Source organism: Lacerta agilis, chromosome 5 (assembly GCF_009819535.1).
Source record: "Lacerta agilis isolate rLacAgi1 chromosome 5, rLacAgi1.pri, whole genome shotgun sequence".
Classification (NCBI taxonomy): Eukaryota; Metazoa; Chordata; class Lepidosauria; order Squamata; family Lacertidae; genus Lacerta; species Lacerta agilis.
The window spans coordinates 66,419,931-66,433,934 of record NC_046316.1 but is presented as its reverse complement, the minus strand read 5'-3'; the positions used below and the strand labels follow the sequence as shown (position 1 = coordinate 66,433,934).

At 40.2% G+C, this 14,004-nt stretch overlaps 1 protein-coding gene across 1 annotated transcript in view; it reads left to right on the top strand.

The window, feature by feature from the left end:
• LOC117046375 (paired box protein Pax-3) overlaps positions 1–10,280 on the top strand; it is a 117,489-nt gene extending 107,209 nt beyond the window's left edge. The window contains exons 8-9 of the mRNA XM_033148174.1: positions 6,607–6,853; positions 8,774–10,280. Of these exons, the coding sequence (XP_033004065.1) occupies positions 6,607–6,853; positions 8,774–8,808 (282 nt within the window). The 3' untranslated portion in view covers positions 8,809–10,280. The remainder of the gene's footprint in view (positions 1–6,606; positions 6,854–8,773) is intronic.
• Positions 10,281–14,004: the final 3,724 nt, after the last annotated feature.

The window sequence follows — 14,004 nt, the reverse complement described above, 5'->3', positions numbered from 1 at the left end:
AGAGGTGCAGGAATTCCCTGGGCTCCATGTACTCAACTGAGTTGCCAAAAATGTGAGGGAGTGACTGGGGACAATAGTCCCTGAGCAAAGGATGGCAGCTGTGGCTTTTAATACTGATGATGGTGATGATAAGAATACAGGTAAGTAATTATATAGTGCCTATCAAGTCATTAACATGCATTATTTCTGCAATCATTTCCTTCATAATTTTTTTAATTAGTTTTCAAACGTTTTAACAAATTCAATTCAGTTTCAATACAGTATTCCTTTAAGACAGTGTTTTTCAACCACTGTTCCGCGGCACACTAGTGTGCCGCGAGATGTTGCCTGGTGTGCCGTGGGAAAATTACTTTATATATAGTCAATATAGGCACAGAGTTAATTTTTTTAACATTTTCTAATGGTGGTGTGCCTCGTGATTTTTTTCATGAAACAAGTGTGCCTTTGCCCAAAAAAGGTTGAAAAACACTGCTTTAAGAGTTTGGTTTCCCATCCTTACTTCCTTGATGCTTCTATTCAAATCATTCATTTACCACCATATATGTAAGGCTGAAAGAGAACTCCTAAGCGAGTTCGTGGTTGAGGTGAGATGATCACATTAAAGGCTGTAGTCCTTGACACGTGTTCAAGCCCCATGAGAATTGAAGAGGTGGGCTGCAGAATGTGATCTTTTTTTTTTTTAGGGGCGTAATTTTTTGCAGCGGGGGAGGAGGTGGTTTCCTAGTGAAAAGAGTGCACAGCAGGTAATGCCATCCATCTTAGCAGCAGTTTGAAATGTTCAGTGTAGTGATGAATGAGGGTATCTGACCCACATCTGTTTTACATTAGAATGGAACACTGCCCTGACATCGTTAGGAGCATTTGTCAAGATTCCCTGGACAGAGCTTCTGTAAATTACATGCCGCAAATGTGTCAGGGTCAGATAAGAGGATATCATTAACTCCACCAAAGTTTACTCGCGATCCTGTCAGTTCAACTTAATACGTTAACAGCCAACAATTTTTCTTTGTGCTGTTTCATTAAATCTTTCAATCAGGGTGAGAGAGGAGGGAGGGGGAAAGTATAACTGTAACCCCAAAATATAGAACGTGTTTGCCTCCCATAAATCATATTAATTGCAGACATGGTCACAGAGCATATTAGATGCAGGCATGCGTAAATGAATTAAAACACGTGAGGATTTTATGATGCCTATGGTAGGTCCAACTTGCTATAATACTAATCATGTTAAGTGGCATCACATTTCATTTCAATGAAATAACCTTTTTCTCAGATTAGCGGGATTTACATTATTGAGGATAGATGGACATGCCATAATAACCTAATAATAAACCAGATGTTGCCTACATATATTTAAGCTTTCATCACTCACCTCAGCTTAAATACAGAGGGTCAGCTCTTCAGCTGTTGTGGGGATGGGGCATTTACACCAGCTGTGCTTCTTTGTTATTTCTGGAAATTACAGCATCTCTATATATTATTGGATGTTTCTTAGTTCAATGCATTTAGCGGCAGGCTTAGCATTCTATGCTTGGGAGCCTGCGGTCAAGGTACAAAGCGGGACCCACAGTGTATTCTTACGAGAGATGGATGAAACATATTCGATAATGGACAATGACAGTTGAAAGTACGAAACCATTCAGCATATATGGAGCAAGTTTTCTTGCATAATGTGATCCCAAGTCCACATCAGTTTCTCTCAGGAGATCAGAACACAATTTTGCCTGGCTTTTTGGAAGCAACAGAATGTTATTGAAAACTAATATTAACAAATGGCTTTTCAGTATCATTAAATTTATTTGTTTGACCTCTGTGCATGATGTTCTACATCTACTGTGTCTGGAGGGGCCACACATCCATTGTATCCCCAGGAAAACTAGGGGCGAGTAAACAGGGTGCTTTTGAATCATATATGCAGGGCTTTTAGCCAGAACTCACAGGAACTCCGTTCTGGCACCTCTCTGGTGGATGGCATTGCCGTTATAAGAGAATAAGGATTCATGGTGAGTTCTGGTGTCTCTTTTTCTAGAAAAATAGCACTGCATATATGTATATTGCAAATTAGAGCCCTAATGAAACTTCGGCATGAAAAGGCAATGCGGATTCAGCAGGGCTGAAAGGCCACATGTTTAGCCCTGCCCCAAAGGTCACATGGTTCTACCAGCCTCTCTAACAGAGAGAGGAAACTTCTGCAGCAAAGGAGGGACCTTCTGAATCAGTGGAGGCTCCCATGCGATTGAGGACCCAGGGCTATAGGTGTGTGCAAATAAGGCATGCAGTCATTAGTTGTGTAAACTCAAAGGTTATGCACCAGTTGGAGGGCATCTTTTGTATTCCTTCTGAAGTAAATATTGAAGTTAGGTAAAACATAGGAAATACTTTATTTTCCTCCTATGCTTTAATCACGTAAAATATGTAGCATATTCAACATCTGGTTCGACCTTTGGCTTCAATGGAAGGGTGTTAGATTTTAATTCTAAAGGGAGTGGAACCCAGTTTAGCAATATGCTGGATGCAACCGAATTCTATGCAAGTGGTCAAGATAGCACTGAATGAATCCCATCAGGAGGAAATAAACCCTCAACTGAACTGCTGGGCTTTTTCTTGCTTGCTTTCTGAAACCATTTAGCAGGAATGGAACTATATCCCAAAACAGCTAACATTTGTGTATCTCATATTCATGTTTCCTTTTCCCATTCATTCTTGGAAGCTCAGAGTGAAAGATCCTTAAAACACATAATGCCTAAAATAAACATTTAAATAAAACAACTACATCATAATACAAGGACAAAACAACTTTCCCTACCCTTTCTATCAGCTTGTTAAAATGTCATGGTAGCACAACAGAGAATGCAAAATAGAATTATTTTTTCCTGAAATAGATTTAGCTTTTTTTAAAATAAATAAATAAATGAACAAAACAGTATATATTTTAGAGAAGCAATTATTTCTCTTTTTACAGTTAATTGTTTCTTTAATGCCACCATATATTTGTTCTCCTTTTATAGTTTTTTTTTAAAATTAATCATATATGTATATATGGAAAACTTTCAGAAAAGCCACAGAATTGTAGCTGGAAAAATCTCTACTGCAAGTCAGTTCACATCTGTAGAAATTTAGATCCGGGTGTAGAATATACTGCTTATCTTGGCCTGTCCATCAGGAGGGGCTCCAGAAGTTGATGGACTCCAACTCCCATCATCCCCAGCCAGCATAGCCAATGGTCAAGGATGGCAGGAGTTGTAGTTAAACAACATCTGCATGCAGGTCTATAGGTTAACTGCCCTGCTGTGCATTATTTACTTCTAAAGTCCTTGGGAAGTAGAGGTGCTCAACATGTCTCAGGATAAGTCTTTTAATTGCTTTCCTAACAGAGCGATTAGGGTGAAGCCAGCCATGCCCTTCCTGTAACTCCTTGTACTGGTGCTATAAGGTCATGACACATACCACAAGAGAGAGTTTCTGCCTTTAGGCTACTTCCCTTATAGCTTTCAAAGAGAAAGGGCCCAAAATCTAATTACCTAGATGCTAATCAACTGCAGCACGAATCCAAAAGACTCTGGAAGTATTTTCAATATGACAATTTTTTTTGCTCTGATTCTATATTATTGTTTTTCCATCCATGAAGATTGGCTATTTACGAGTGTTGTGTGGTTGGATATGTTAGGTAGTGCATAACACTTGACAGAGATGACTGAAACAAACATTGGTTATAATTTTTTTTTTTTTTGGGGGGTGAAATTAATTCACCTTGCAAGTCCACTTTTACCATGTGGACATGGCAAAATGGGTGCCTTTCAGTGAATGCTGATTATTCATCAAAAGTGAAACCCGAAATTCTTTATTACATTTGTATCCCACCTTTCCTCCAAGGTGTTCAAGGTGTTCTCTTCCTCTCCATTTTACTCCTTACAACAACCCTGTGAGGTAGGTTAGGTGGCGAGACAGTGAGTGGCCCAAGGTTACCCAGTGAGCTTCATCACTGAGTGGAGATTAGAACCCCAATTTCCCAGGGATCCATCTAACACTTTAGCCCCTACACCACACTGCCATTCAGAATTTCAGATAAAACATTGGTAGAGCACTGCCTGGGTTTTATCTCTGGCATCTCCAGGTGAGAGCTGCTGCCAGTCAGCCTAATTTTCATCAAAAACAATGGAGAGTAGTGCCAGCATCTCCCGTTGAAATGAAATGGCTCGCACTGGTCCTGATGGCAATAATGTCTGAAAAGAGTTAGAGTCATGGTCTTAAACACAACTTGGAGCTCCTTAGAAGAAGTGTGGGATACAAAGGCAGCATATCATAACAGAACTTCTCTAGATCTACTCAGGTTTAATGATGGGATAATCTTGCCTATGTAGTTTCTACAGTGGGAATAGATTTCCACCTGCCCATGTGATTTGCAATTAAAAACACTTTCCAGGCAGTCCTAATCTTATGAGATGCCCTGACGATAATGGTGTTCTCAGCACCACCACATCCACTGTTTCTCTGAAGCATGGTAATGCTGGGTTGATCTCATAGACAGAGCAAACAGACAGGTAATTCATGGAGTATGAGGCCATCAGTGACTACCAGCTATGATTGCTATGTTCTACCACCACTGTTGGAGGCAGTATGCTTCTGAATGCCACTTGCTGGGAATCACATGTGAGGAGAGTGCTCATGTTCTTGACCCAGTATACTTGAAGGAGCGTTTCCACTCCCATCATTCAGCCCAGACACTGAGGTCCAGTTCTGAGGGCCTTCTGGCGGTTCCCTCGCTGTGAGAAGTGAAGTTACAGGGAACCAGGCAGAGAGCCTTCTCGGTAGTGGCGCCTGCCCTGTGGAACGCCCTCCCATCAGATGTCAAGGAAATAAACAACTATCTGACTTTTAGAAGACATCTGAAGGCAACCCTGTTTAGGGAAGTTTTTAATGTTTGATTGTGTTTTTAATATTCTGTTGGGAGCCGCCCAGAGTGGCTGGGGAAACCCAGCCAGATGGACGGGGTATAAATAAATTATTTTTATTTTATTTTATTTTATTTTCCTTGTGGGTTTCCCATGGGCATTTGGTTGGCCACTGTGAGAATAGAGTGATGAACTAGATGGGCCTTTGGCCAGATCCAAACAGCCCTTCTTATGTTCTTAACTACCCTGAGTAGGGAACGTTTCTAAATGCATCCTAATTGTGAGTGCATGTGTTCCTATAAACATTCAGTTGGGAGCAGGTCCCATTATTGGAACTTGTATCTGAGTAAACATGGATTGAATAGAGTTGCACAAGGTTGGCATACAGCTTTCAAAGACAAAGCAGACTGTTCCAAATAACTGCAAAGATATGTAGAAGTGCCATTTTTGCCCTAAGAAATTTGCAACTGTGTTGATATTGGCTGGTTGTAATGGGTTTCGGGAGTGATGTTTGGATCCTCACATCTCAATTTTAAAACAACCCAGCAACTGGATTGAACTGGGATATTGCATTTGCATCAGTCAGATGAAGTGTTTTGCAAAACTGCAGAGCTGAAGATGAGCAGGATTTGATTTATTATGCTAACTACAGCAAATAGGCAAACCTGTCTCCAAATAGCTAATCAAGTTAACAATCTTATCTTTATGCAGTTCATTGAAGTATTTTAACTTTCTGATAAACAATTTGTACTTTAGTCTCTAATCAAATCATGAAGGTTGTGCCAAAATAAATATCTTCTAGGTTTACTGTTTTCAACATAACTCAGGCCCAAAATGAAGTCCTCCCCTCCCACCACAATCCATTATTTCTGAGTCTTGTAAAGACAAATTTCACAACCCCAAACATTCCCCATAAGGAGGCTTCACCAAGTTCAGTGGATCTGAATTCCTAGTAAACAGATTGCCGTTGAATTCAAATACAATTATCCTCAAAATACTTATCCTAGCAGTCGGGGACAGAGAACCTGTGTTACATTCCAATTCCCATCAGTCCCAGCCATCTAAGAGATGGCGGAGTTGCAGTCCAACAACATCTGAAGACCACAAATTCCTTCAGAAGGAGATTGGGGGTAATAATAACAACAATAAAATCTTCTGATTGGAAAACCAGCTTTTTGAATTATTAGGCCAAAGTTGGTTATCCATTTGTGAGCACTAGTTTAGGAGGACCAGTGTGGTGTAATGGTTTGGGTGTCAGACCAGGCCATGTGAGACCAGGGACAAATCTTCACTTGGCCAGTCACCAACTCTCAGCCTATGAGGACAAAATGGAGAGTGACGGGGGATTGATGTATGCCAGCTTGAGCTCATTAGAAGAAAAGTGGGGTATAAAATATAATAAATAGCAAATGAAAAATAACAATTGCGGTGAAACTAGTCTCAGCGTGTGTGTTTTTCATAGAGCTTAAAGTGGGTAAAACCATTGTGATCAGTCATTATAGAGTCAAATAAATGGTATTCCTATACGCTACAGATACTATTTTATTTGGGTGGTGGTGATGCAGCAGGGATGCCAGCCAATCTGTTTAAGCATATGCCATATCTATTTCTTCTTGAAATTAGAATGTCAAGAATTAGAGACTTAATATTCTTGTGGATTGCTTAATGTATAGTTTTGCATGTCTATTAACCTTCTCCCCCCTTTTTATTTTAGGTAATGGGCCTCTTAACTAACCATGGTGGTGTACCTCACCAGCCCCAAACTGACTATGCCTTGTCCCCATTAACTGGGGGTTTAGAACCGACCACTACAGTATCGGCTAGCTGTAGTCAAAGACTAGACCATATGAAAAGTTTAGATAGCCTGCCTACATCCCAGTCGTACTGCCCACCAACATACAGCACCACTGGTTATAGTATGGACCCTGTCACGGGATATCAGTATGGACAATATGGACAAAGTGAGTATTAGGTCATGATCAATCTATATAAAATCCAGTTTTGGGGTTCTGTCTTTTTGTCATGTAATTGGATGTCCTCTGGATGGTTTGGACTACAATTATCATCTGTCTGGAGGGCACCAGGTTGAGAAAAGCTGCTCTAGCATTGCAGGGCAACAGCTGAACAGGTTTTATTTAAGACATCATTGAGTTGTGCCAGTTCCATGCAATATACCAGTTAGCACCACCCTGGTACTGTCCGAACTGGTCCATCCTCTAGCATGAGCCAAAAATGGTACACAAGGTGGAATTATGAAGCTTCAGGGGTGGAGTTATGAGGCTTAGTTCTCAATAGTGTCTACTGAGTTCAGTGATACCGCTGGAAGAACCTGTCTCCTGTCGAAGACAAAACGTTTAAGGCTCTCTTAATGCACAAACCCCTCCTCTCGTGATGACTTGTGCTATTTCATGCTGTTTTAATTTTAATTTATATTTAATGGTTTATCATGGCTTTTTATGGATTGTATTTTGCTGATATCTTTAAGCTGTATATTGTGTGTGTGTGTGTGCAAAAGGGGATTATACATTTTATAATAAATAAATGATGGGGATTTTGCAAGTTTATGAAAAACATTTCATCATCATCATAGTTCTCGAGAATCCAAGTACTAACCTGTGTGTAGCCTGAATGGTTGGTATATCAGAGGTAGGGAACCTTCAGCATTTGAGATGCTACTGGAGTCTGTTCCCATCAGCCCAAGCCAGTGTGGCCAGTAGTCAGGGTCAATGAGAGTTGTAGTCCCAACAACATCTGGTGGGCCACAGATTCCCCTGATTGCCTTGGCAAAGTAAATTTCATTTAGGCTGCAATCCCATTAAAATAAATGGGGTTTACTTCTGAACAGACAGGCAGAGGATTGCATTATAAGCCTCCATTCTGCATTTGTAAAACAGAGATTATAATAGCCCGTATAAACTGACATGATAAATTATACCTTAATCTAACTATTCTTGACTTTAGTAAAGAGTTTACAAATATCAGTATTCCCAGGGGCCATGTTATTCCTAGAGTGATCCAGGCAGCAAAACCATATTTCAGTGCACAACTTGACAGGTAGGCAGACCCTATAATAAAGTTAGTGCTATATAATAATAAAAACTTCATAGTTATGAAATTCATGTACTCCTGTCAAGGGGAATGGCCAAAGGGGTTGTATACAACCCCTCCAAAAGACATAATAACATTTAGGTGTGAATTGTCATTCTCTCTTCTTCTGGGACAAAAATATTTTCCTTAGAAATGAAACGATGGTCAATTTTCTAACACATTTTAAATTGGGTAAGATCATTGGGCTGCTCAAACCATTAACACCTCCTCCAAAACAACAGGAGTCTTATTTTGACCATTAAAAGTGATGCATACATCTGTAATAACAAAGCAAGACGAAAATGTTTGCCCATAAGAAGAAATAACAAGAATACATGTAAGTCAAGAGTGATGGTGAAGCACATTCATTTTCTCCCTTTCATAGTAGAGCTACATTTGCTGCTAAGACGGTGGATTGTTCCAGCAAGATTTCTGCTGCATAATTATTTTCTAAAGTGATGTCAACAACATCTTGATGTTATTAATTGTTGAGACATGAAACCTGATTGCCATTAGGTAAAACAGAGGGGTTGTCCAAAATGAAATAACCACTGGCATTCCACTATTAGAAACACATGTTCTTAATGAGGTCAGCTCAAGAATCATTATAGTATATAATCCCAGATACATAGAGTTTTGTCAAACTTGTCCTAAAAATAAAAATATTAGGCCGTTTCCTTTGATATATCAGTATTAAATATGACAATGTCAACCTGTAGTTGACACTGCCCCTTGCTGTGAGGTTGTCACAGCATGACTTAAAAAGCTTCTTTTGCTATTTTCTTTTCTTACAGGTGCCTTTCATTATCTGAAGCCAGATATTGCATAAATGAACTGCCCACTCCGAGTTAAAGCCAGTCTTGTTCCTGGTCTCACTCCAATATTTGGAATGGAGCGATCTTCTCACCAAAATGAGGCCCAGAACGGAGTGATCATACGAGAGATAATGGGACTGTTATGTTTTTTTCCTCCAATCAATGCTTTCAGTAAGACATTTGGACATGTTGGGTAAAGCAGCTCAGAAGACAAAGACCATGAGCCATAACACAAATAAAAAGCAGCACAGTTCAGCACTGATTTGTATAAAGAAGAAGAAAAAATGGCAGAATGTTTCAAACTGCTGGGCTGCAGTAAACATTCCATTTTTAGGTTGACGAAGAGGCATGGATTAATTTGGACACACCATGTTCTAGAATATGGCATGGGATATTCTGCAAATTCAAACCATTTTTGACATTTGATGCCGACTTTTGACTCTGCTCCGTTTGCAAAGCACGGGCAGGAGAACACTGTTTTACACACTGGAAACTCAAAAGGAAATGTTAAGGTCCGTAGGAAGCTAGACTAGATGTTTGAAGACTTCCAGAAATAAGTTATTGGCTATCTTCTTGTTCTTTGTAATCATATTGTTGATAAATGTCACATGCGAGGGTTTTCTTTTTCTTCATTGCAGCAAATGAAATAATTGTGTAACATGAAGAAAAGTTTTGCAAAGTTTTTTTGTGCGTGTGAAGTTTTCCTAGTCTGTGATACCTCCTGGAAGAATCAAGCAACAACAAACAATACAGAATACCTTTGATTTCCACGACTGCTTAACAAAGTGCAATATGGCGTACCTCACCAAGCTTTGGTAACATCCAAGGCCTTATATATAGAATCAAAATTATATTTTTCCAGGTACTTTTATTTTTTCAGTACATAGTTCACTCTTTTAATATGCTGAGGTGTCACGGTCTCTTTAAATGATCTCCAGTTTCTCAGTTTTGACAGGTGACCATTCTGGGGAGACAATACATTTTAAAATTCTTATGTTTACATTTATTATTATTATTAGCAAAATGCAGGACATAAATCACAATGTCTCTGTAGGTGACATGTAATTTTAAATTATACAGTGGCATCCAATATATAAAGGAAAATCCAATGGAAACCAAGGTTTACATACGTTTTGTGTTGTGACATTTTCAAATGTCAATAAATTTGTGTTTTGAAATGTTAGGAGGGACAGGAAGATGGAAGGCAGTGTTATTTATTTTTCTTTATTCTTGGAACAATGAGTGGGGTAGGGCACAAATACATTCCTTTTAGAATTCAACTAAATGAAAATAGTGAGTTAGTAAGACTAGGTTATAGTACAGAGATTAGTTTTCAGATTGGTCTTAAAGGGTTATGGAACAAAAGAAATACTATCTTTGTGTTACAGCCTCTGCCAACAACACACGTGTTGTAAAAAAAAGTCTCATATTAAAAAGTGCAGTAAATATTTACTATTTATAATGAATAAACAGCTATGAAAACTTGCCAAGCACTCACTGCTTTTGGTCATAAATTGTGCAAGCAGCAATGATATAGTATCAATGGGTTTTCAGGAAGTATTGTTAGAGTTATTAGTGTCCCCCCCCCAAAAAAAAAAGCATCACCAGTGTACAATCCACTCTACAGCATAATGGGAGTGAAATGAAAGTAATACAGGGAGCTGCCTTGTACCAACTCATGTCATTGGTCCATCTAGCTCAGTTTTGTCAACACTGATTGGTAGCAGTCCTCCATGTCTTTCCTAGTTCCACCAAAATAATGCCACAGATTGAACCCGGGACCTTCTGTGGATGCACTTATGCTGTACCACTAAACTATAACCCTTTCCCTAAGAAACTTCTTATGGCAGCATCACTCACAAGGAACCTACAGTCCAAGGTCAGAAATACACGTTCCATGCAGTTCCAGCCTTGTTTGATTTATAAAATGCTGTGCCTTGGAACACAACTTGAAGGGAAAAGAGAGAAAATCTCCAGGCACACAAGAGAAACGTTTAACCGGTCCCGGGATGTGTACATATTATTGTTTATTCCAGCATGCTCCCACCACTGATGTTTGAAGCCATGTTGACATGATATTAGCCAGAATCCATATACTTCCTTGTAGTTTCTTGAACAATACTATGGTTCAATGTGTTTTCCCTCAAACTGGCTTCCATCCGAGTTGAAAATGTAAGCCATGTTCACATCACACTTAAACATGGTTCAGAATGACATGTCCAATGGAATTTATGGAAATGCTAATTGGTATATCTGAAGGCATCTACCAATCCATCTTTTGGTGTACCAAAAGCATCTACCCGTCCATCTTTTGGTCTACCAACACCATCTTTGCTGGTGTTTTCCCTGTTGTGATATCCCACATGCTCACAACAGGGAAAGATCAGTTTGCCCTTGCTTTATTGCAGAGCAATTCTGCTATGCTCTCAAACAGGAATGAGTGAGCCTCAGCTCAGGGCTGTTTGAAAGCCCTGCTCTGGGAGCTGGTTGTGGCTACTAACGGTGACAGAATATGCTTAAAGGTGTTTTCTGCTTTGTCTTTACTTTGTGGGCCCAGTCTTGGTAAGCCTGACGTTGCCAGGGTAGGGGTACAGGAAGCAATAAATGACATGACAATATTTGGGGGATCGAAATGGCCACAACTTTACTGATTACAGGTGCAAGAAGTCTTTGGCTTAGGCATTGGTTCAGCATCAGTTGCTGGCTGATAAAGTTATCAGGGTCAACCCCGAGATAAGGATCCCCATATGATGCACATCAAAGATGGGTGACTCCTCCAAGACACCAGTTGGGAAGCTCTGATTGCCAACTGTGCTGCTGGAAGGAGACTCTGCTGGTTTTCAGAGATGGGACCATGATTTAGACCTGGACCTGAGTGGAAAGACACTTACCCAGACCTATTTCCAAATTCCCACCTCACAGCCTGAACTCTGATTGGCTGATTCAAAAGAGGTAGAGGAGTTCTGTCACTTCCTGCAGCTGGCTGGAGCTGATGACACTGGCCAGCCAACCACATGGAGTTTATTTTACCTCCACGGCTTGCTAGGACACAACTGCTGCCACAATCAAGAACCACAAGCCTGAGGGAGGCTTGTGCTAAGCCCCACCTCCCCCATCAACCTCTACTCAATTTAAGCCTTGAAGCTTTGATCCTATGATACAGAAAGGAAAATGAGAAGAAACTAAAATGCATTCGTTAAACACATGTACACACACACACACACACACACACACACACACACACCCTTCTGTTGTCAAGTGGTTTTTGCAAAGGTAAATGATCCTGTGAGCTTATGTGATCTCAAATGTCTGAAGCGCAAAACCATTGTGGTCAGGCATCATTTGTTATCAAACCTATCAGGCAACGTCAGGAAAAATCAAAATACAAGTGGGGAAGACATACTTCATTTGACCTTTACGGGCTAATTTAATCAAGTTAGCCCGATGCACAAATATGAAAGAACATCTGCTGATAAGGGCAAAACTATAGCTTCCTTGTATTGAGCTTGGAAGCAGCTCAGAGGCTTCCATTAACTATTCCGTGTCCTCAGCAGCTCTTATACTGTTTTCATATGGTGAGCATATTTCCCTGTTTCCCTGTTTCCCTGTCTCTTTTCTTTGGGCAGCAAAAGGAATGCTATATTTCCCTGTTCTGTGAGCAGTGAAGGGACTGTGATGGATGTCCACCTTTGCCTACAATGTTATGCATTCTTTAAATGCACATAGCTCCCCCAATGCCAGGCTGCTTTGCAAAGGGACAACAATCTTTAAACTACTTCTTTGTAAAGTGTGCCACAAGTAACGATGAAGCAGAAACAGGGTAGATAAAAAGTAATGCTTAAAGTAGTTTTTATCCAATTTGCATTGGATTAAAGTTGATTTAGGCTGCAATCCTATGGTCCCTGGAGTAGTGTGGATCTTCCACTCTGCAGGTAGAGCAGGAAGACTATAGAGGTATCTTTCTTGCATCTGCAGATACCTCTCTGGTTGCCTCTCCATCGTCTTGCAGTGGAGAAGGCAAAAGGAGGCATAGCAGGGGCAGATCAGGTTTTAGGAATGTAGCCAGCTCTATACCAAATCAGTGCATTGGTACATCAGGCTCAGTATTGTCCACACTGATTTACAGCAACTCCCCGGGTTTTCAGACTGGGGATAATTCCCAGTCCTTACTAGATATGGCAGGTATTGAATATGGAATCTTTTGCATGCAATGCAGATGCTCTACACCTGAGCTATAGCCCTTCCTTGGTATCTGCTCATTTCAAAGCAAGAGAATGAATAAGGACCACAGAGTTGGAAAGGGCCCATGGGTGGAAAATGAATTTATGAAGCATAGCACAAAAAGTAGGAACTATGAGCTTCAGAACAGAAAGCATGGGCATATACAGAGTGCACTTCCTTTGCCAATGAAGAATCACTGTATTTAATAAGAGGATTCCACAACTCAAGAGTGTACTCAGATCGTGCTTCTTGATTGGGAAAAAAATGTTTAGAGGTGGTATTTGTTGAATTTATTTCATTTACATTCCAAAGAATTTGGGTTAGGATCAACAGGAACCTTATAAACTCATAAAGGGGTCAATGAACGAAGGAGGTTTGAGAAACCTTGGACTAGGGATTCCTGAATGAATGATCAGCTCCCTCTCAGCAGAACAAGGCTCTTCGAAGGACAACTTCATCTGGTTTAAATTACAGATAGGTGCAAATTCCTGATTCTCCCCCCCCCCCCAGCAATGTGCATTTCAATTAATTTCTGATCCCATATCTATGGTCAGGGTTTTAAATGTTAATGCCCCCCCTGCTCATGTGCCTCAACAGTAGCTTAAGCTGCATACATTAGCAGACAATAACGTTCACCTCAGCAGTTTGTACTGCTTTCAATGCCATAAGAATAGGCTGGACCAATTTTCTTTCTGGCAGCCCCTCTCCCAAGACATGAAGATGGAGAGGTGCAGTTAGGTGAAAAGTTTGGAACATAACCCAGGTTTCACAATGAAGCTTCTTTGATGGTTCACAAAGAAATAATGGTACTGTATCTGAATCTTGCAATTGATGGAGAATGATGCTCAAGAAGGTCATTGATTTCAATGGGTCTGAGTTGGCTCTCTCTGTGTGTGTGCATGACAATTTTCAGCTTGTGGGAGCAAGGAAACAGACATTTTGACTAGCATTGCTGCTCTTGTAGAATGCCTTTCCTGCTGAAATATGGG